At 43.4% G+C, this 24,399-nt stretch overlaps 1 protein-coding gene across 1 annotated transcript; it reads right to left on the minus strand.

Moving 5' to 3' along the window:
* Nucleotides 1-1,352: 1,352 nt before the first annotated feature.
* si:ch1073-456m8.1 (uncharacterized) lies at nt 1,353-24,073 on the minus strand. Its single transcript, XM_055664430.1, is given in 6 exon segments — nt 1,353-2,464; nt 2,466-4,280; nt 5,883-5,972; nt 9,332-9,502; nt 12,974-13,060; nt 23,934-24,073. Coding segments are annotated over 6 exon segments (2,271 nt in total). The 5' UTR covers nt 24,018-24,073; the 3' UTR covers nt 1,353-2,440.
* Between the last annotated feature and the right edge of the window lie 326 nt (nt 24,074-24,399).

Here is a 24,399-nt window from a genome sequence, read left to right on the forward strand (position 1 = left end):
CTTGACCCGAAACATCACCCATTGTTTCTCTCCAGAGATGCTGCCGGTCCCACTGAGTTACTCCTGCATTTTGTGTCTATCTTCAATTTTCTTGGCCCCGCTCTGGGAGTAGAAGTGGGGGCGGATCCGGACCGCAACGGCCGTGAGCCCCAGGCAGAGCTTGGCGATCGTTTGCCTGCTTCTGCTGCTGTTGAAGGTGAGACATTGCGTCGAGCCAGGGTCTTGGGCCTGTCCCACTTTGGCCGTCAGTTACGCGACAGGCCGTTGGCGCTCAAAGATTTTGTTCGCTACAAAAATTTCGGAGCACCGCGTAATGTCGCGCTCAACTACATACCCCTCCGCGCTTCTCAGTGGGACCGGCTCCGCGCGGCCATACGATGCCCGTACACCTCAACGCGACCACGAGGTCGCTTAATTTACGTGCCAAGGACACGTAAGTGGGACAGGCCCTTTAGTTCGTGTACGAGAAGGGTTCACCGACGGGCTGAGCCGCGATCAGTGCCATGGACGGAGGCAGAGAGAGAGATAGGCAGCTGTAAAGCCCATACCGAGACAAGTATTGTTTTCTCTCCCTTGCCAATAAATCTGATTTATAACAGACGTGTGAGCCTTTTTCTGTTCTACTAGTCAGATCCTTGAACCTGTTCCCTTGTAACAGGGGACATGTGACTTTTATATTCCTGTATGGATGTTACCCATTTCAAGAAAGGAACTTGCATCCAACAATTTCAACCAATACAAGGATCCAAACACGTTAGGCCCATTGCTTCACTGTGTGTGTGAGTGTGAGTGTATATATATATACACGAGTGCGCTCATTCGCAGACAGTGAGATGCAGAGTTATACCTATCACATGGGATGCTGTTCCAATGAGACTCGTCCCAACTTCGATCCAGGCTGAAGATGAGAGATGTGGAAGCAGTTTTAAAACAAAGGGGCGGGAGCAGAAATTGATGGGAAAATAAAAGCCACAACCAAGGTCTGAAGTCACCACTGTTTCGGTTGGAACAGTGTGGAGGCACAATTGGTGGGTCAGCGTGGGAATGGGGACAAGGGGTGGGAGGAAGAGGGGGTGCAAGAACAGGGTCCAGTTTGCAGAAACAGATCTGTTTGACCCAATCGGCAGCAAGTCCATAAACTGGAAAGGGGCGTATGCCACAAGCAGCAAATTATAGAAGTAGGTTGAATGGAGTGGGGAAGGAGAAAGATGTACATTATGTCAGATGTACAACTTTCAGCAGGATAGGTGCAACACATTCTTCATGAAAAGCATTTGCATGCAAATAGACTGATGCGTTTTCTATAGCCGCATAACTTTGAAACAGCATTGCGCAGTACAAAAATAATACATCTCGTTTATTTAGATTTTATTGTCCCAACTTAAGTACAAGAACATGAAAACAGTTGACTCTGAGAACAGACAACACCCAGTTGGTTGATCACACCATCTGGTGGAAGAAAACATGTATTACAGTGGATTGCAGCATTCACAATCTTCAGGGCTACAGCACATTTGTCAATCCTAAAATCATTTCAGGGCCCTCAGACTGCCACAGCAGAGCAGTATTGCTAAGGCATCTTTAATCTCTGCTGGGCCTAGCTAAAGAAGGAACATCAAATGCAGGTTCAGCTGGACTCGAGTGGAAAGTAAGTGAACAGAGGTGCAGTGAGTGATACAGGTAACTGATCATTAAATTAACAACAGCAGGTATACAGGCATAATTACAAAGGGCTATAATATCACCCACATCTTTAAAATAGCACTGTGCTTCATATGCTTCGGAAATACTACTCTATCCTTCAATATAGATCACGTGTTTCAATGTCAATCTCAAAATGTTGACCTTGTTTTCCTAAAAGCCCATGCTGCCTAAAACAGGCAACAGATACATTAATGTTGATAAAGGTTTCTGTAGGTTCATTGCTAATTTCTTCAGATTCTGAGAGGTTTGTCGAGGGCTGTACAGATTTCTTAATTGGCATGGTGAAACGATAACCGCCCAAACAAAGGCAAAAGGAGCCTTATAACATATAATAGGCGCATAAAGATAGGCTATTTATGCCTTAGTCAATTAAATCTAAAAACTCTGAGGCACAATGCATTGAGGAGCGCAATCATAAAATTATTTCCACTTAAGATCAACTTATTTACATTCCAAGTATGGTTTACTATTCAGTTAAAAAGAAATGATCAGTGTTGTGATGATTTAAAAAATCTAATTTGTGCAAGGTTTTGCAACGTTTTAAGTTTTCAAGAGAGTTAGATTTAACTCTTAGGGCTAAGGGATATGGGGAAAAGCAGGAACGGGGTTCTGATTTGAATGGCGGTGCTGGCTCCTGGCCAAATGGCCTACTCCTGCATCTATTTTCTATGTTTCTAAGAAGCCTTTGAGGTCTTTTCAGCCTCAAGATTTACGTAGTTGGAACATGACAGGAACTCTACGAAACCCGACACGCTTCTTTTATTTTTCATGTGTCGCATGATACTCTCGTTTCTATTCAAACTCTGCCCAAAACCCATCTTGTCCTCTGGTGTGTTTTCAGGATCATCTTCAGTGTCTGGTTTCCTTTCTCCATCGCACAAGGCAGCTTTTGGTTCAGATGCCATACTTTCTGCTGCATCGTGCATTTCCTCATCAGATAGATCATCCGCGACTCCCTCTGCTTCTCCAACAAATTCCCTTGCAGCCTTCCTTCCTTCCGGTCCTGTCAGCTTGATTGTACCTTCGAGCGGTCCATCCCCACTCATATCATTCCCCCTTTTCTCCCCATACCCATCACCTGGTGATCCTAACTCTTCTTTCTCTTCTCCCACATACAGTTCTTGATGTTCTTCATTCTGCTCTTTTATTTCCTCGTCCCTTTCCCCACGCACCTCACTCCTGCAGTCATCCGCATCATCCTTCCTGCTCGCCTGGCCCTCATTTTTCGTAAGGTTCTTCTGTGTTATTATCGTTCTAATGAGTTGCACAAACATTTCAAGTGGGCTCTTCTCCCTCTCACCATTGTTTTCCTCAGTGTTGCTACCATTGTGTGTTTGTTTCCCTTCCCCCTGAACTGATCCACCCATTCCAATGTTATGCTCTTGTGCATCTAAATCTACATTCATTTCATTCCCCTCGTCTGCATTGTCCTCTTGTAATACACCTACACTTGCTTTTTCATTGATATCCTTGCCTTCTTTCCTTCTACTGCAGGCTTCTTGATTTATTTCATCAATAGAACTTTGTAACCATCCATCCGTCTCCTGACTCTTCACTGGATTCTTGTTCTCTTCAGACATTACTTTTCCATGCTGTTGCTCCTCGTCCGACCCCAAATCCTGCTTCAGATTCGCAGAAACTCCATCCTTTGCAAGACTTGGAATGGTTGCTTTCACACTCTGAAAGGGGTTGGTGACCTCTTCCCTATTTCTGCCGCACTCTATCCGTTCATCATCAGCTCTCCCAACTCCATCAAGAATATCCTTTCTGCCACTTTCGATATCCTCTGCCTTGCAATCCATTCCTAATTCTTTGTCACTTTTACCTGAAGATATTGCTTCCCTGTTCCACTCTTTAGTTCCCTCCCATCTGGTTTCTCTAGGGGTTACTCCATGGTCTTGCCCCGGAACCCTTGCTATACTTCCATAAACATCTGTTGATTCCAGGTTTGTTCCATCAGGCATTTCCATCGTAATGGTTTTCTTTTGTTCAATTTGCTTTCTTTCTCCCTCTTTCACCGCGTTACTCAAAGAATGGTCACAAGCCACTTGCTCTCTTGCCTCTACATCACTTTGTGTCTCATTGTGTGCACTCTCCTCCAAAGAAACTCGACTTGCCCCAAAGATTAGCTCTTCCTCTTTTTGGCCCTTACTTTCCGAGTCGCTTCTTTCACTGTCCACCTTTACAGGTTCAAAAGTTTCACTTCCACTGCCTTCCATGACGTTATTCAATGTGGATCTTTCAGCCTCACAATGGTGAACATGGTTCACTTTTTCTGCAATCATCATATTTTCACCAGCCTTTATCAGACGAGTAGATTCTTCCAAAAGCACGTCATCTGCACCTCGTTGTGCAAGTATTTTTGCTTGACCTTGCATATTGTGTTTAGCTTCAAAGCTGGTGTTTGTCAAGTGTTTCTGCTCTCCATCTGCCAAGTTTGCTGTTGAGCTCCAAAGTTGCTGCATGCCATCATCAGCCGATTTCAACTCCATTTTCCTTGCACCTGAATATTCCTCCTGTTTAAGGTTGCTCTGGATACCTTGATCCAGATCATTGGTATTAGTCATTTCAACAGCCTGTGGAAAAGCACCACAATTAGTTAATGAGTAATGGAAGTTAGAAGTGCAGTAATATATTTGCTCATTGCTTTCAAAATGTGCAAGAAACAAGCTTGCATAGAGGGGAAAGTTTAATAGTCCTATGAGCTAATCTCACAATAAGGTTAAATTGAGCATTGACTATTTTAGATATCTATTGAAATTGCATGCAACATTTAGTTTTTTGTTTTATCCTCCCATTATTAGAATTCAGTTTCTATTTAAGATTTGTGTCCTCCCAAACGGCCACAATCGAGTGTAAAATGGAGAGATCTAAAAGATATTTAAAATATATTTTGGGGAATTTATGATAAATCACTGGCAAGGCCTTAGTTGGAGCTGTGTGTCCAATTTTGGCACCTCACTGCAGGAAGGACGTCAAGGCCCACACAGAGGCACGGAGAAGGCTTGCCAAGATGATACCAAGAACAAGAAATGCAGAGATGCTGAGATTGTCGTCCTCAGGGGTCAAGGCAGAACATGATAGCTGTGCGCAAAATGATGTCGAGTTTTGACGTCGATAGTTTCCAGTGTCAGGGAGATTGATGATCAGGGGGCAGAAAAACAATGAGGAAGGGGAGGAGACCTTTCCTTTTAAAAAATAAACATTATTATCAGAAACACACAGCCTGAAAAGGCAGAGGAAGCAGATGCAAGAGCAACTTTTAAAAGGGAATTTTTTATTTTTTTTAAATGGGGCTGAACAAATCCAAATTACAATTGTAAAGTTCTGTTACGGACACAGATAATAACGAGTAAAATGGCTTATTTAGCTCTGTGATGCTAATGAGTGAAATTATATTAAAATAAATAAATTCCTTGGTTTATAAATCGGGACATGAAACTGCTTTTTACATTGTGTGTCAGGTTGGGATAACGGATGCCCCACTGTTCACATTGTGTCCCTGTCCCACTCACTCCCCCACTCCGGCCGGCCCCACCTCACTACTGTAATCATCTCTCCCCCAACTGCTCCAGTCCTCCCTTCCCCCACTGTTCTGGCCCTCTCTCTCTCCCGTGACTGCTCCTGGTCCTCTCTCCCGCACACTGTTCCAGCCCGCCCTCTCCCCCCCCCCCCCACTCCTCCGGTCCGCTCTCTCTGCCCCCACTCCTCCAGCGAATGTATAGAAGCATACGGAAGGTAATTGAGCTCAGCATAGTTGAGAAAGACGAGCCCATCACCTCCTCAGGTCCAGTGGGTTTTAGGTGTCGACAGTCTCTCTGGGATTCAGGACGTTCGCTGGTCCTTCATTGTCACTGGGTTAAAATGTTGGAACTCCCTACCTAACCACATAGTGGGAGCACCTTCTGTAGCAGTTCAAGGCAGCAGCTCACTACCGCCTTGTCTTAGAGATGGGCAATAAATGCCATCCGTGCCACCAATGCCATCATCCCAGAAAATTAATAAATATAAAGCTGATAAATATCTATGGGGCAGCTTACCCAGTAGAGGGGGGCACTCTGCAGATCAAGCACAGCCCCCCCAAAGTTTCCAAGAACGTTTCCATTGATCAGATGCTATTTCCCCAAGGCCCCAGCTGCAACATAACACAAGTCAGACTTTGCCTTCATAATTCTTACCTCATTTATCTTTCTCTCTTCCAGTTGCTCCTGCATGCAATTCATTTTCTGTAACAATAAATATTTGGCAACTTTCTCCTTTTCCAGCTCCTGTTTAATTGAAATAGAAAACCGTAATCACTCAACAAGACACAAGATGCTGGAGTAACTCAGCGGGTCAGGTGGCATCCCTGGAGAACATGCATCCCTAGAGAATCACCCAACAGACATTTGTATGTAAGCTCTTAAATTTCCTCCCCTTTCCAAAGTTGAATGATATGACCACTGTGTGTGTTTCCTCTTGCAACCAACACTTTCTGGTCACTGTGTTAGTTTCTCACTCCATCCTGTTGCAATTTAGTGCTGAAACCCACCACCACTCCAACATATGCAGAGCAAGCTTATTTTTCTCTTGACGTTACGTACATCTTAAAAGTATGTGCATAGCAATCTGTGGTGTGAATTTGTGGAATGGTCTGGAACAGGAGATAAAACTTAGCACAAACATAATTCAGTTTAAAAAGATGTACAAAAACACTTTTTTAAAAGGATATTGGGATGAGGATAGGTGATTGTGATATTTGGTATACTGATTGTATTGGGAGGGTGATTATAGAGTGATGGGTTGTATATATGACTAAGATACTATAGTATATGCGGGTTTTTTCTTTTCTTTTTCTTTTTTTCTATCTTTTTTGCATGGCTTTGTAAATATTTGATTAGTGTTCAAATTGGTGTACATATAGTAGGTATGTTACAAAACCTACCTGAATCGTGGCTGAGCATCTGCCCCACCCCTTGTGTGTGATTTTGGAGCTGTTTAGAGGGGGCGGGTTTAAAACGCGATTTTTACTAGGCTGTTCCAATCGAAAATGTTCAGCCTAGTAAATCATTAACGGAAAATCGCTGGAAGACCCCGTCGCAAAAGGTATTATTAGTTTTTATGGCCTTGTATAATATTTATAGTAGTTTAAAAATCACTCTCTCACTCCGCAACCTCTCGCAGCCCCAGGGTTTTATAAAGCAAACAATTAAAGGTATGTACCTTATTTTTACATTAAATGGGGCTTGTATATAACCCTGTATATAAAAGTTTTCTATAGCGAGTAGTTCATTTTGGGCTCTTTATATCCCGCTGTATTTTTCTGGGCACAAATCCAGCGCAATGTGAACGTTCTAAACCAGCGCGTTCACAGGAACCCACTAGAAAGCCGATTTAAATTGACTTTAATTTACAGCAAACGAACACTAAATTCCTTCCATTTGGCCTATAAATTGATGTAAATGAGATTTAAAAATCATGTTTTATTGTGAATTATTTGTGAATATTATTTGGACACTTGGGCTATTTAAAAATGTTAATCATTTATTAAGAAATGGATAGATGTTTAGATTCAGTAATTGAAGTTTGAAATTAGCTACAATTGGGTAACTAACTAATTATATGCTTTAATTTCAGGTCATCCAAGTAAGATTATTTTATATTTGTTTCAGAATGCTTCAATCTATGATAACTGAAAATTTCATTCAGTTCTCTTAATTTTTAAGAAGGTTATGGGCTTTTGACTGTCCACGATCACAGCTTTTTTGTTATGTCCATAGAAAATCAATAGGGAACAAGATGCTAATTTCCGAGTATGAAAATGGCCATAACTTTTTTATTACTTGAGATATGAAAGTGAATTAGGTGTCAAATTAAACTTATTGTTATGCTTTATCTGATGGGATAAATTGCAGACTTGATTTTTTAAATCTCAAAATTTTGTAACATTGCTACATATAGTGGCTGGTGTACATATAGCTGCTAAATTTGTATAAGATAATTACAAGCAGTTGAATATGGGGTGGGAATTAATAAGCTTTAGCTTCTTCCTGCTCCTTTTCGGACACATATGATTTCATCTATCTTATATTACTAGAACTCTGTTCTTGACCGGTTTTGGCCATCTGTGCTGCGGTTTCCGAGAGAACGCCGCCACCTACGGCCGTCATTTTTGGCCACCTCGCTCAGAGCCCCCTTCCGCCGCGTGTGTGCCGAGGATTATTCCCGTCGATGAAAATTGACAGAGATATTAATGTTTTTACAACATTCCCCATTCTCTCTGCTGCCCCTGCTGGAGGGAGGGGGAGCTACTATAAAACCAGGAAGTGGTGTGCCTCAATCAGTCTCTGCAAGTGGTGTGCCTCAATCAGAGCTTTGAATGACACTGAACAAATGTCTACAGCACTGTGAGTACCCTTAATTTGGTTTGAAAATGAAAATATGGTTAGAGGTAAAAAAGCACTGCCTGCAAATAGTTGTTTGGGTTGAAGTAAAAAGGCACTCTCTCTCTCTCTCCCCCCCCCCCCCCCCCCCTCCCCCCCCCTCTCCCCCCCCTCCCCCCCCCTCCCCCCCCCCTCTCCCCCCCTCCCCTCCCCCCCCCTCTCTCTCTCTCCCCCTCCCCTCTCCTCTCCCCCCCTCCCCCCCCTCCCCCTCCCTCTCCCCCATTCTTCTCCCCCCCCCCCTCCTCTCCCCCCTCTCCTCTCCACCCCCTCTCCTCTTCCCCCCTCTCCTCTTCCCCCCCCCTCTCCTCTTCCTATCCTCTTCCCCCCTCTCCTCCCCCTGTCTACACCCCCCTGTCTACCCCCCCCTCTCTCTCCCCCCCCCTCTCTCCCCCCCCCCTCTCGCTTCTCTCCCCTCTCTCTCCCCCCTCCTCCCCTCCGTTAGCGTGAGTGCGGGAGGGGGGGGGGGGTAGTTAGTGTGTGACGCTGCATGCCGCCTCCCCCCCCCACAACCACAAGTTGGGGGAACAGACCCAACGGGTCTGCACTTGGTCTAGTTTATTTATAGATATTGTTTATGACACTTTATAAATATTTTTGTTTTGTTTTTTGTATGCTGTTTCACATTTGCTTTTTATTCTGTTCGAAATAAATAAATAGAAACATCAGTTAGTCTGATGCCCTTTGATCTGAACAGCACGCAGTTGTACATGAAATAATGGCACAAAGCTCAGAGTTAGGCCTGCCAAACACACTGTGGCCTTGGAGACACGGGTGACCGCAGATGCTGCAATCCTGAGCAAAATACTAATTGCTGCAATAACACAGCAGGTCAGGCAGCATCTGTGGAGGGACATGGACAGGCAACATTTTGAGTTGGGACCCTTCTTCAGACTGTGGCCGTGGCATATTACTGTGCAAATAGTCTGCCAATTAATAGGATTGGGCTAATCCATGTTTCATAATAAAACAAAGTCCAATCTGGCAGATCAATAAGGAACATGAACATGAACATGCTGGACTAGTAATGGTTAGTACAAGGGATCTGGGTCTGTGGAGGGGGAAAGGAATACAGGGACATTATTGATGGAGGGTATTTGGGGATAGTGAGCCAAGTTCATGCTCTGGTACCCTCGAGTGTCGGTTATTGTTTTTAAGACAATTTGACACAGAGTTCCTTCAAATTCGTAGGAGCTAGGACACGGTACCCTGGTTATTTGCTGATGATTCCAGTGAAGCTCGGCCAGCTCCTCCTCTGTGCCCTCCAGGACATCCCTCAGCCGCTCCACCTGGTACATGAGCAACACCTTCTCAGTTTCCAAATGGCCAATCGACTCGACTGCATCCATGTATTTCTCTTTGAAGTCTTCCTGGGTGTTCTACTCAAGGACAACATGAACACAACAGGTTATGCCCACAGAGGAAGCATGATTTCATTCATCATTTATCAACATACAAACGTAATGTAACTATAGGTGCATGCACACAACAAGAGTCATACAGTGTCAATAGACAATAGGTGCAGGAGTGGGCCATTTGGCCCTTCGAGCCAGCACCGCCATTCAATGTGATCATGGCTGATCATCCCCAATCAGTACCCCGTTCCTGCCTTCTCCCCACATCCCCTGACTCCACTATTTTTAAGAGCCCTATCCAGCTCTCTCCTGAAAGTATCCAGAGAACCTGCCTCCACCGCCCTCTGAGGCAGAGAAATCCACAGGCTCACCACTCTCTGTGAGAAAAAGTGTTTCCTCGTCTCCGTTCTAAATGACTTAATCCTTCTTCTTAAACTGTGGCCCCTGGTTCTGGACTCCCCCAACATCGGGAACAAGTCCCGGGAACAAGCCCAACTTGCCCACATGTCCCATCTACACTAGTCGTACTTGCCTGCATTTGGCCCATATCCCTCTAAACTTGTCCAATCCATGTACCTGTCGAATTGCTTCTTAAACATTGCGATAGTCTCTGTCTCAACTAACTCCTCCAGCAGCTTGTTCCATACACCCACCACCCTCAAGTTCCTTTAAATCTTTTCCCCCCTCACCTAAAAGCTATGCCCTCTGGTTCTTGATTCCCATACTCTGGGCAAGAAACTGTGTGTCTACCCCATTTATTCCTCTCATGATTTTAGACGTGTCTATAAGAACATATAAAAAAATAAACACTTGCTTATACAAATGGAGTTAGAAATCTCATTAGCCCAAATTCTATTTTCCTCCCAAAGTGATAGATTTTTGCAACAGATCCCCAACAAAACTGTCATTTTGTTAATCATTTCCTTGAAGAAAGTTGGGATAACAGAATTGAAAGTTAGTTCAAGCGATCAAATATTGTGCTGTATAACTTTGTTGCTGTTCGAGGTACTATTAAGGAATGTCCTATGTGATATGTATTCTTCTACCCTGTTGGCTTACAATAAATAGGAGCAGGAGTAGGCCATTCAACCCCCCATGCCTGCTCCACCATTCAATCAGAACTTGGACAATTTATTCACCAGTTTCCTGCACTAATCATGTAACGCTTGGTTCTCTTAACAGTTAAATATCCATTGATCTGTCTTAAATATACTTTGTAGCACCTTCACGGACCCCTTGGGTAGAGCATTATAAAGATTTAATGGCCCTTTGATTCTCGTCGCTGTTGTAAATGGCCAGTCCCTTATTTTGCGCCTGTTCTAGACACAACATATCTACCCTGTCAAAACCATAAGAATTCTCTGTTTCCATGACATCGCTTCTTACTCTTTCACACAAGAGAATTTCTGAACAACAGGAGCTGCAATTCATAGGTCAGTTGTCGTCAGAAAATCCCAGGGAACACATAATATTCTGTTTGGAACAGAATCCTAGCAGGAAATCGTCTACCTGGTCAGCATCTTGTTTTGTCATTAGCTCCTATAAGTTGTAAATAGATATATATGATAAAGAAACATTATTATATATTGGTTTAGGAGAAGATCGTCAGTGCTCAAATGTTTTTAAATTGAAGTCTGGCTCTCTCCTGCCATCCAGCTTTTCCCTTTAATTTGCATCTTGTCTCAATCCACAGACAATGATAAAAGACAGACACGACATCTAAAGATAACTGTCATTTATCTGCAAACTTCTGCTGCTCTCCTGTGGTTTCCACCCACGTTACAGCAGAAGAACAAGAGTATCTTTATGGGATCTCTACCCCCAATATACTTGCCGCACTACATCTGACAAATAATGACCGTCCCGAGGATATGGAACACGAAAGCTTGTCTGCACACTTCAAACCTTAAGAGTCTCTGCTGGAGTAGGGCATTGTACAGGTTCCTGGGGAGGCTTTGGGGTGCGAAGAGACGAGGACAAGGATAGAAATGTATTTTAACAGCGACTATTCTGTATCCTCAAACCTCCATGCTTTAAATGCATTCGGCTCACTAGCAGTTAGCCCAAACAATAACTACTTCATGATGAATAAAACCAGAGTTGAATACAGAGAGGAAATCTGACAGGGCTATAGAGAAAGAGCAGGGGATTAAAATCAACTGGATAGTTCCAGACAAGAGCCAGTACTCACAGGCAGGATATTCTCCTTTGATGCTCTGTTGATCCATTATTTTCAATCGCTGGCTAAAATATACTCTTTTACCCATCCCCCTACCTTCCCTACTACCTCAACTAACTTGTCTCTCCAATTTCTGATGAAGGAACGCAGACCCAAAACAAACACGGTTTCTCTTTCCACAGCTGCTGCCCGATCTGTTACGTGCTTCCACTATTATCTGTATTTATTTTGAGGACGGAACAAGAACATCACGCAAGATGCAAATTGTGAATGTGCTGTACAAAAGCAAGTCTCGAACACACCCAAACTTCATCAAAATTCAAATTTGAATATTGAAATTTCAGTCATTTTTAGAAAAACGCTTTTCAGTCGGAATAGACAGGAATCAGAGTTCCCCTCGACCAATTTATGCAAGGGAACAATGTTTAAATGTTTTCCAGATTTAAGATTATGCTTGATTCACAATCCTATGGTTCATTTCAACGGGGTGGGAGATTGCAACCTTCACATGGTCCGCCCTGTTTCGACTAATGCAATCAACCCGGCGTGCACAAACAAATAGGTCTAATAGAACAGGTTGCCCTACAACTTTAGGCTGTGCACGCCATACGGAAGAAGTTCATTTCAACAACAAATCTCGTTCTTTTCCTTCTTACATTTCCCGATTATTTAAAAATGGACAGGGGGGAGTTATTATATTGTTTATTCTTGTTTTTAAATATTAATCAGTCTGTGCAAGACAAAACAAATTCAAACATTGCACAACATCTTTCTTGGAATAACCAAATGGCAAAGTGTTCTCAATTATCACATTTCTAGTTCATTATTGTGCTGATCTGGCTAAAGAATACACTGACTGGCAATGTTTGCATATAATGGTAATGCTGTAGGTACATAATCCCAGTGGTATACATAGGAAGGAGCTGCAGATGCAGGTTTACACCGGAGATAGACACAATGTGCTGGAGTAACTCAGCGGGACAGGCAGCATCTCTGGAGAGAAGGAATAGGTGACATTTCGGGTCAAGACCCTTCTTCAGGCTGAACATCACCCATTCCTTCTCTCCAGAGATATTGCCTGTCCTGCTGAGTTACTCCAGCTTTTTGTGTCCATCCCAGTGGTATTACTGGAAGACCTCGCAAGAGACAGCTTCAACACAATGTGCTTCAGTGGAAAGATTTCTTTCTCGTAAGGTTGTTTTGTGTCATCACGTGCCATTGTTCTCCACAGGGATTCCTCTCATCACTTATTTGTACAGAAACACTGTGCGGGTGACAATAGTCATGAGGGATGCGTGTTAGATACTGTGCTTTACCTCTTGCTGCTGTTGCACCAATATCTTCATACAAGCCTCTTTGACCTCAGCAAGTGAAGCTCTCTTGGCGTTGAACTTGGCATCGGCCTACAAAGAGAAACAGAAGGGGAGTGATGCACACAATGACGTCAGCCGACAAAGTCAAGAGCAGAGGCATTATTCACGTTTTCATATTTCCTAACAATGCAGAAAGCAGTCAGTCAGCCCGTCGAGTCTGTGCTGCTTCTCAGTAATCCCATAAGGTCAGAAATTATAGCAGAATCAGGCCATCAAGTCTACTCCGCCATTCAATCATGTTACGTGTTGATGTTACGGGTTGATGTTACGTGTTGATGTTACGTGTTGATGTTACGGGTTGATGTTACGGGTTGATGTTACGTGTTGATGTTACGTGTTGATGTTACGTGTTGATGTTACGTGTTGATGTTACGGGTTGATGTTACGTGTTGATGCTACGTGTTGATGCTACGTGTTGATGCTACGTGTTGATGTTACGTGTTGATGTTACGTGTTGATGTTACGTGTTGATGTTACGTGTTGATGTTACGTGTTGATGTTACGTGTTGATGTTACGTGTTGTTACGTGTTGATGTTACGTGTTGATGCTACGTGTTGATGTTACGTGTTGATGCTACGTGTTGATGCTACATCTAGATTCACATCATTCCTCTCCACCCCCACATTTGACAGTTTAACTCCTTTCTCACTTCTCTGGCGTGCTTCACTTCAGATGACAATTATCCCACGCCCTGATCCACAGAGGTCACCTTGTGTCAGCATAACGTCAGTATTGCATCGGACTGTCGCAGCGGCTATGCTGCTATAGGGAGAAGTCACAAAAGGGCAATGCTACATCATTCATTTTCAGGGTCTGGGTGCCATTGGCAAGGCCAGTATCTATTGAATTTCATTCATTGCTCGTGGCAGTGAGCTGCTGGATTTCTCCCCCCCCCCCCCCCCCCCCCCCCCCGCCATGGTGTTGTCGAGACCCTTCTTCAGACTGAGAGTCTGGGGAGAGGGAAACTGATATGGAAGGGTAAGGTGTGAAAATGACAGTTCAAAGCAGACGATGATCAAGGAAATGTAGAATGCTTCATTGTTGGCTGAGGGGAAGGTGACAACGAGACATACAAACAGTAAAATTAATCAGGAGGAAGGGTCTCGCTAATTCCTTCGCTCCTCAGCTCACCCGCTGAGTTTCTCCAGCATTTTTTGTCTACCGATTTTTCCAGCATCTGCAGTTCTTTCTCAAACAAATTAATCAAGAGGACAGTGAAACTATGGTGGGGGAGGGACGGAGAGAACTACTCTTGATAGCTGGTCTTGTGGTTTCTTCGCAATGGTAGAGTGATATTCCAGGCCACCAGGTTACAGGTCACCGTGTACATTTCTGCTGCTAACGACTCACATTGCCTCATGAACGCTGGGCTTCAATTTGTTCTGAGGATTCAGGGGTGTCTGATGAGGCCAATGTGGTCACCACAGAATTGGAAGCAAGTCAAGACTGCCCAAGGAGGAGAGTCCGTCACAAACTATTGTGTTTAGGAAAGGGTATGGTCAAAGCGAGAAAATAAACACATCAAGCTAATGGCCAAGAAGTGTCGGGAGGAGCGTTTTGATCCACATTTGTGTTTTTTCAGTCAAGAATAAAGAATTAATGAGGCTTCTAAACATCAGAAATCTCAAGAGCTCGTGCAGCATTTAATGAGCCCTGCAACCATCTGGAAGCAGTTGTCAAAGCTTTATTTACTGCTCGGATGGAACAAGATAAGAGTAAACATCAGATTTTTCTTCCAGCATCCATGGTATTTTAAAGGAGCTGTAACTGCTTCCAGCTTAAGAGTAAACTCTGAGGTCATCAGCACGGCAAATAGCCACACGGGCATCACTGGATGTCCACGATAGTGTAGCAAAGCTTCCAAACATGATGATCCAGTTTATAGGTAAAAATCATCCCTCATAAAGAAGATGTATTTGGACAGAATTAACAACATCATTTAACACATTAGTTTGTGGTGACAGTTATTGGTGGGCAGCCCAGCTGGTTCAAAGCTCAACAGCAGCAAGAGAGATCACACAGCTTTCAGGTTGCGATACACTTTTTTTGCTGCAATTCTGTACCATTGCCGTAACTTTGGAGGGAGCACACAATGACACAAAAAGAAAAATGCATAAATAGCCTTCAACACTTCCCAATGTTTTCTGTTTTTGCACCATTTACAGCAGTTAAAAAAAGAGGGTAGACAAAATTGCTTGAGAAACTCAGCGGGTGCGGCAGCATCTATGGAGCGAAGGAAATAGGCAACGTTTCGGGCCGAAACCCTTCTTCAGACTGAAGAAGTGAATTAAAAAAGAGAGTTTGTCCCTTCAGATTCTAAGATCGCTGCCATTGCCCAGGTTGGTAGATGACCTGGGTTAAGGTGGGTCTCCTGCTTTCTTGTGAATCGTCCTTGGAAAATCGTAATGATGTGGGCCGAGGCGGACGTCAAGAGTCTTTAATTGCCATGCATACTGTCGACGGAACAATAAATTCTCACTTGCAGCATCTTAAACAAAACATTCAAAAAAATGAAGAACTCCAATATTAGTGCAAAAGAGCATAAAGTCCTCAGTGCAACCAAGACAGTCCATAGTATGGTTGGTGTTTTGTAATGTTCAAGAGCCTGATGGTTGTTGGGAAGAAGCTGTGCTCGAACCCGCAGGTCATAGACATAGACAAAAGGTGCAGGAGTAGGCCATTCGGCCCTTCGAGCCTGCACCGCCATTCAATGTGATCATGGCTGATCATCCAAAATCAATATCCCGTTCCTGCTTTTCCCCCCATAACCCTTGATTCCCTTCGCCATGTTTACCGATGACCTGCCAGGCTTTGTCCTGCCTCTCCACTTTTCCACCTCCCCCCCCCCCAACAATCAGTCTGAAGAAGGGTCCCGCCTCGAAGAAACGTCACTTATGTTTTCCAAAGATGCTGCCTGATCCACCGAGTCCACCAAGTTACTCCAGCACTTTGTGTCTTTTTATTGTAAACCAGCATCTGCAGTTCCTCGTTTCTAAACTTTATTTCACCTCTGGTCCTTTTTGCCATTTGCCTTAAATTCATGTCCTCTAACAACTACTGGTCTGTCTATTCTGGCACCAGCCCCCAGGTGTCTGAGCCCACCACCGACATTGCCCGAGCCTTCACTGCTCCAAGCAGAACAGCTCCACTCCTCCAGTGCAGCCACATAGAACAAGCTCTACATCCTTGAAATCAGTCACATAAATCTCCTCTACATCCTCTCCAGGGCCATGACGTCTTTCCTAAAGCATCAAGCCCAGAGCTTTGCACAATACTGAGATTGATTGAACGGTTTACAAAAGGTTAAGCTGAACTTCCTTGTTTTTGTTCCCTATCCCTATAAATAAAGCCAAAGACAATTTATGATTCATGCTTAAAACAAAATCTACTTTTAAACACGTCCTGTCCACTTCAAAAGTGGTGCCCTAAACATGTCGACTCTTTCTATGCTTTGTGTATGGTATGCAAAACAAAGAATTTTACTGTGACATGTCACATGTGATAATAAAGTATTAATCAACAACAGCGTGCTGAACAGGTGCCCAATTAAACTCGCTTTCGGCATAGTTTAAAAACATTTTTTTTTCCTTCAGAATCTGGGTGAACATGCAAACTCCGCACAGACAGCACCCGAGGTTGTTCAGGACACGGTGAGCTTAGTTTGTGATATTTTTACCGAGCCACTATTGTTTTTTAAAATATTTATTTTATTAGAAGCAATTGTACAAGGAGAAAGTAATCGACATAACAATTATACAATTTTCCTACAGCTTCAGTTTTAACATTTTATAAACTAAAAACTAAATTGGAAAAAAGAAAAAAAAGGAAAGAAAGGAAAGGAAGAAGAAAAGAAAAAGAAAAAAAAAAGAATTTCGAAAAAGGTACGAAAGAGATAAAAGAAAAACCCCTGAACTAACGAAGAAGTGGAAAAACCCTAGCGTCGGTTTTGAATTTGTGTTCAACCATTATGATGTTGAAGAAATTCAATGAAAGGAGACCATATTTTGGAAAATGGATCCGGTTTGTCAGACAAAACAAGCCTTATTTTTTCTAAATGTAGTGTCTCGGTCATTTCTGTGATCCACATCTCCAAGCCGCTATTGGTGACAGACAGTGAAGTCCCCCATCATAAGTGTACTCCGTGGCTCAGCTACTTTCAGTGCTTGGAGGGAGAGCATCTTGACTCTCTACTTCCAAGTGTTGTTCAAAGTAGAGGAGCATTGATTTATCAGCCAAGGGCGGAGGCAATCAAGAGGAGGTTTGCTTGACCCAGTACCATCAACCACATTAGACCCCCATGGCAACTCCATCCAGCCTGCATGCCAAGTGACCCTCCTCCAGTGGAGCAGGAGATGCCAAAGGATTGTGAAGGAGGTGTTCACCTCATTGTCCTCAATGCTACAATGTTGTGAGGACAATCATATCAGACTGTTGCTTTCCTCGTCTGTGGGATAGCTCTCCCCAATTTCAACACTAGTCCCCAACCAGCTGCGAGAGGACACCATCCCTTTACTTAGATGACACACCATCATAACTTACCTACCTAACTCAACACAAAACAAGGACAGGCTCTTTCCTGTAGAAACAAGGAATTGCAGATGCCGGCAATCCTGATTATTGTCACTCAATACCACAATACAATGCATTTACTCATTGTCTGAAATCACAGACTTAAACGGAGGTCCGAGCATTTGTGAACTGTCTTGGTCTCTTCAGGCGCAAGTAAATCTCATGGAGATTCTCTCACCTTTCACTTTGCTTTCTTGCATTTGTGTAAGGAAAGCCATACCCTGTTTAGTCACACTGAATAATCAAGGCTTGTTCTGGAGAATTTTTTGTACTGTGTGTGTTGTGGCATCTTCACCACTCTGGAATGCAACAGCTAGGATTTGAGAGGCGGAGCATGCTCCACCTTGCTACATCATTCTGGAGCAATAATCGCTTGCTACATTCAGCAATCCTTTCATCAACACTTTCAACGTTTGACCCCTCTCGACTCATGAATACACTCCTTCTCATAGAATTTTCCATTCTGCAATATCACCTGTCCATTTCCTTCAAGTGCTCACTGACTTGCCAGTTTTTTTTAATCCCTATTTATTTATGTATTAGAAGAGTCGGGTGTGGATTTATACATGTAATCCCCAACAGTACAAAGTTATGATCTCATTTACACCATTTGGGCCTGCTACCAGAGAAGGCAAAGCATATCCACATAAGGAGAAATTGAAGAGCTGTAAGAAATATTGGCCAAAAGGTGTGCAAGACAGCCCTTGGCAAAGATACTGGTCCATGTGTTGCAAATATTTGGCGTAGAACTATGATTTGTTTCACTTTTGTCGTCAGGAGCATGAGACATTCTTGTGTTTCGTGTTATACGCCTTCAATCCCTGTCTTGCCTGATCTATACGTCGACTTCTAATTCTCCAGCGCATTGGAAACTGGCTGGAAAACCCTTCACAAACTGCTCGCCTCGAGATCATTGTTGTTGATTTGCTTACTTTAGGACTGCTGCATCAAGTGTTATGGGGAGAAGGCAGGAGAATGGGGTTGAGAGGGAAAGATAGATCAGCCATGATTGAATGGCAGAGTAGACGATGGGCCGAATGGCCCAATTCTGCGCCTACAACCTATGAACTTGTGCATCAAGGTAGGTGACTCTTAGTCTGCGGATACTTTAAACAGAGTGGTCGTTCCACTTTTGAAGCAGCAGTTCTGGCCCTGATAAGAACAGGTTCCATTTTCAGATTTCGCAAAATTCAATGCCAAAGTTTTCCTACCAATTTTTGTAAGGACTTTCCCACTTGCAAAATGAAGAATGCCATTAAGAGTGCCAATCAAAAGAGGAAGAAACACTCTCATGTCACTATTTCCAGGAGTATTGCAATACATTACACATGAATAAACAATGAAATATTCATGAGTTGCCAATGTTCTGGTACATTGGAGTAATAACATTTTTTTTTAAGTAATGATCAAGTACTTTGGAAATCATGTGGACTGCTCTAAAATGAAGCAAAAAAAAAGTGATTTTTAGCACTTTAGTGAAGGACTGTCATGCAATCTCGAGGGTTGTGTAAAATTCCATGGAGCTGCTACTCCCTCTGAGCAGCTTTTAATTGATTGAAAGACAGCACAGAAACAGCCCTTTGGCCCATCGAGTCCACACTGACCAGCGATCACCCGTTCACATTAGTTCTACCTTATCCCACTTTCTCATCCACTCCCTGCACACCCGGGGCAATTTACAGAGGGCCAATTAACCTACGGAACGGCACGTCTTTGGGATGTGGGAGGAAACCGGAGCAATGGAGGAAACCCACGCGGTCACAGGGATAACGTGCAAACTCCACACCGACAGCACTTGAGGTCAGTATCAAACCTGGGCCTCTGGCGCTGTGAGGCAGCAGCTCTACCAACTGTGCCACTTTAAATCATTTAAAAAAATCACTATTTTAATCATCCCATCCCGTATAAATAGTGCAGATTCTCCCCATAATTCTTATTTGATGTAGATTTCTCGGGGGGTGGGGAGCAAAGAGGGGGAAATAAATTGGTGCAGATGACAGCCCCTGGGAAACATCTAGAGAGCTTCAGCATTGAACACAGTGAAGTACACTGGGAGCAGAGGCGTACCAGGTACCTTAAGTGGAGAAAATCAAGTAGCTACAAGCACCATCTGTGTTTACACAAGTGCCAGTAAGCCATCCAGATTTATTTCACTACTTCCCTGTCACATCTGTAGCCTGTTGCCTTGTCAGATTTGTATTTTATTTTCTCAAATCCTTCTAAATTTTAACCACCAGCCTGTTTATAATAAGTATCTCTATAGCCATGGTGCACGGAAAGACTAGGGTAAACTTCGGTGTCCAGAGGGTTTGCATTGGTATTGAAATTTGACTGCTTTTGAAGAGGGATCTTAAGCAGTCGGTGAATACGTAAACACACAGGTTCTTGACGATTATTGGGGGTGGGACTGTATCTATGCTACCCTTCCCTGTAAAGTGCCCTGTAATATTCAGTGGCTTTGATTCTGGACGAACATGGAAACTGATTTCAGCAAATGGTGGCTGGCGTGTACTTGGTTTAAAGGTTAGCAGTTCTCGATGAATAACCAGGGAACAAGGATGAATTCTTCTCATTCCATGGTGCACTTTAACCACAGCGAAATGCGGAGAATTCAGTAATCATTAACGCCAGTTCACCCCCATGTCAGGTCATGCAGCCAGACAACCTTACCGCCTCCTTAGTAACAACCAATCATTTTTAATTATTCCAGGGCTTCGCCTCCATTGATAATTGGATAATCGAGCTTGAATGCAGAACATTCAAGAAACCGAGTCTAAAAAATAATGAGGCTAGTCGTGTAAAAGTGCAGCCTATTGTGGCTTCGGCATCAGCTAGTTGATAATATTCATCTTTGAGGCCATTTGAAGGGGGAGTTCAAAACATCAGTCCTAATGTTAACCGTATAATACTTAAAATGCACATCTCCTTGCCCAGACTGAAACCCAAGTCTCTCTACATTCCTTACAACGTGACGTCTTGACCATAAATAGGTTTGATCGCCTCTTTTGTTTTGTTTTGCTCACAGAATGAACACACTCTGACGAGAACATTGCACAATTTCATCTCGATTTCTTCTGACTTGCCATGTATTTTGCCTTGATATTTACAACCGTCTGTTTCCAGCGGGGCAATAGAGACCAAGAGATTTAATACAAAGTCTTTGTTTTAGTTACTAGCGGATTTGACACACTAGAAAGGCGATTTTCTCTCGTTGCAGGGATGGTGGCAAGGGTCATCAGTTTAAGTTCCCCACTGAACTTAGGGAGGAGCGAGAACAAACAGTCTCAATTCAATATTGAACAACTAATCACAGGAAGTAGTTGAGACGCTCTCATTAACAAAAAAAGAAAAAAATTGGATACATATTTGAAACAAAGACAATGGGCAAAACAAGATTAATTTAGGATTGCTTGAAAGAATGGACAAACATAATAGGTTAAAAGGTTTTGAGCTGTTAATTTACATTAAAGACCCATGACAAGGAGGTTACAATTAACTTCCAGGCTTACAAGCTGGGAATGGATATCTACCCGATCTCCTGGTTGTCAAACACTTTAATTCCGCTTCCCATTCCCACACTGACCTTTCTGTCCTCGGCCTCCTCCATTGCCAGAGTGAGGCCAAACACAAATTGAAGGAACAGTATCTCATATTTCGCGTGGGAAGCTTAAAACCCAGCATTATTATATCGATATCTCTAACTTCAAGTAATCCTTGCATCCCCCCCCCTCTCTCCATCCCTCCCCCACCCAAGTTATACAAGTTTCAAAGTCGTCTTGTTGAGTCTCGTTGTCTGTAACTGGTTTTCACCTAGCACACAGCTAACAATGGCCTGTTTCCTTTATTATTGTTACCTTTTTGCATCTTTCTATTCATTTGTTCTATATCTCACTCTACATCTCCGTCAATATCTCTTGTTTCCCTTTCCCCCGACTCTCAGTTTGAAGAAGGGTCTCGACCCAAAACGTCACCTATTCATTTTCTCCTGAGATGCAATCTGACCCGCTGAGGTACTGCAGCTTTTTGTGTCTATCAAGGGTAAACCAAGGCAGCCTAGTTCTAGCTCCTAAATTCCCTCCAAATATGCACATTAGGACTTTGTTGCAACTTATCCAGAAAGGTGAAGATTCTACACGTAGTCTTGTCGGGGATCAGTACATTAAAGGGATTAGAATGAATGAGAAGACGGTACTTGGGATAAGCGCAGTTTACATGTCGTGTGATTGCCTTTCACAGCTTTTGCTCACCATCACCTCTCCCAAAGCCGTCACTGCCACAGAGTTGTCAGACTGCTTGTTCAACATCCAACTGCCTCACATCACAAATGTAGCTTCCTTATCACCAACCCTCTCCCCAGCAAATCTCCAAACCAGAATTACACCACGGTAGTGGGACGGATCGCAAACAATGACGAAATGGAGTACAGGAAGGAGATAGAGAATTGAATAACACAGTGTCAGGATAACAACCACTCTTGTGAGGTCAGCAGATTATGGACTTCAGGAAGCAAGGTGGACTATGTGCCCCAATCAGCATCAATGGTGCTGACGTGGAAATGATAGAGAGCCTCAAGTTCCAGGTGTAAATATCACCAACAATCCGTCATGGATTGAAGCTACGGCCAAAAAAAGCACACCAGTGCCTCTACCTCCACAGGAGAGTATGGAGGTTTGGCATGTCTCCAACAACTCTTGCCTACATCCACAGATACACCATAGATAGAAAGCATACTAGCGACAAGCATCACAGCTTGGTTTGGGAACAGCTCTGCTCAAGACCGCAAGAAATTGCAGATTGTGGATGTAACGCAGTCCATCACACAAACCAGTCGTCCCACCATTGACTCCATCTGTACTTCACACGGTTTTGGGAATGCAGGCAAGTAATAAAGGACCCTTTTCACCCCAGTTATTCCCTCCTCTCCCCTCTCGGGCAGAATATTCAATAGCAGGTACCACCAAATTGAGGAACAGATTATTCCCCTGCTGTTATCAGACCACTGAATGGTCCACCCATAAACAAGGGTGCAGTACCCACCACAATCAACCTCATTGTAGACATCGGACTTTTTCTCTGGAATGGCGAAAAGACTTTTGGACAGGTACATGAATAAGAAAGGTTTAAAGGGACATGGCCAAACACAGACATGTGGGACTAGTATAGATGTGGCATCTTGGTCGGCATGGGCAAGTTGGGCCTGTTTCCGTGCTGTTATGACAATGATTCTATGTAACATTGCTATGTTGTAACACTATAATTTGTCCTCTAGTATTTTTCTATTTACATTACCTTGTTGTACTTGTGCATGGCTTGATTGTACTGATGTGATTGCACTCAAACAAAAGCTATTCACTGTATCACGGTACATGTGACAGTAATAAATCAAAACCAATGCCAAAAAACTGCTTGCAACCTTGGTGTGATATTTGACAGTGAGCTAAGTTTCAGACTATGTAAGAGCATGCTATGTAAGACTATTTAAGTCTCAGACCATGCCATTTCCACGTCCTCATCACTGATCCCACCATCTCTGGAACCAGCCTGATAAACCTTTGTACTCCATCAATGACAAGTACATCCTTTCTTTGGTTAAAAAGTACAGAACTGCACAAAACATTTCAGGTGTGGTCTCACCAAGGCCCTGTATCAGAGTCTCGACCTGAAACGTCACCCATTCCTTCTCTCCTCAGATGCTGCCTGTCCCGCTGAGTTACTCCAGCATTTTGTGTCAACCCTGTATAAAAAATATCCTTAAAGGACACAAAGTGTTGGAGCAACTCAGCAGGGTCAGGCAGCATCTGAGGAGAGAAGGAATGGGTGACGTTTCAGGTCGAGACCCTTCCTCAGGCAAATATCCTGGCTTTTTTTTTTACACTCTGAAAGTCAACATATCATTTGCCATTGTTGTGGAGATTCGTGTTTTACACAGCCAGAGGTGTTACAAGATGTAGCTTCCTTTAGAGAACAGGATTGATTAAATTGAACTTTTGTTCAGGGAATGAAGTGGATTACATGGGGTCCAACCTAGATTTGGAGAAGAGGCGTGCCTGCCTTTAAATAAACGAGGACAAAAGCAGCTTTGCACTTCAAAGTTCGATGCAGCATCCCGCCTATAATGATCATTTATTTCCACATATCCAGGGCCTGATTCACACTGTGGTATGTAAAGTAGATTAAATCATTCTGTAGTCATAAGAAACTCGTTTCCTGTTTTGTGTCATTGGTGAATACAGAATAAGCGTAATAAATGATTTACCTGAAACCTCACAATCGATTTAAACCTAAAATGCAACATTTTAAAAATAGAGTTACTTGGGAAACTGAGTTTCTTACCTCTTTTATCATTAACATCACGTTTTCATCCTCCGACATTTCTCTCGACATAATCCTTCTCCGAGAATTCCCCGGGGTCCCCATCGCTCCACTACTCAATTAATATATCTTATTGGCTTCAGAAACAAACGTAACTGTAGGTCCTCTGGTCGCCAGGGATTTGGGAGCAAAACTTCCAGCGGGTGAAACAAATCAACAAGTCGGAGATCCTCTTGGCTTCATACACCTTCCCGATGTGCTGCGGTCTCCCGCCCGCTCAACAAAAACAATAGACTTTAAAAGGCTTCTCCGCGCAGTCAGTTACTCGACTCAAGGCATTTCTGGGTTGTGGCATTTCCACCAATCCCGCCTGGAGCCAGAAAGACTTTTGGGTCCTAGCGCCGGCTTGTTCACACACTGGCGAGGGACGAGAATCAGTCGGTCCAAATATGTTGTTTTTGTAAAGTCTACCACGAAACCGGCGTCC

The sequence above is a fragment of the Leucoraja erinacea genome, chromosome 40 (genome assembly GCF_028641065.1).
Source record: "Leucoraja erinacea ecotype New England chromosome 40, Leri_hhj_1, whole genome shotgun sequence".
Taxonomy (NCBI): domain Eukaryota; kingdom Metazoa; phylum Chordata; class Chondrichthyes; order Rajiformes; family Rajidae; genus Leucoraja; species Leucoraja erinaceus.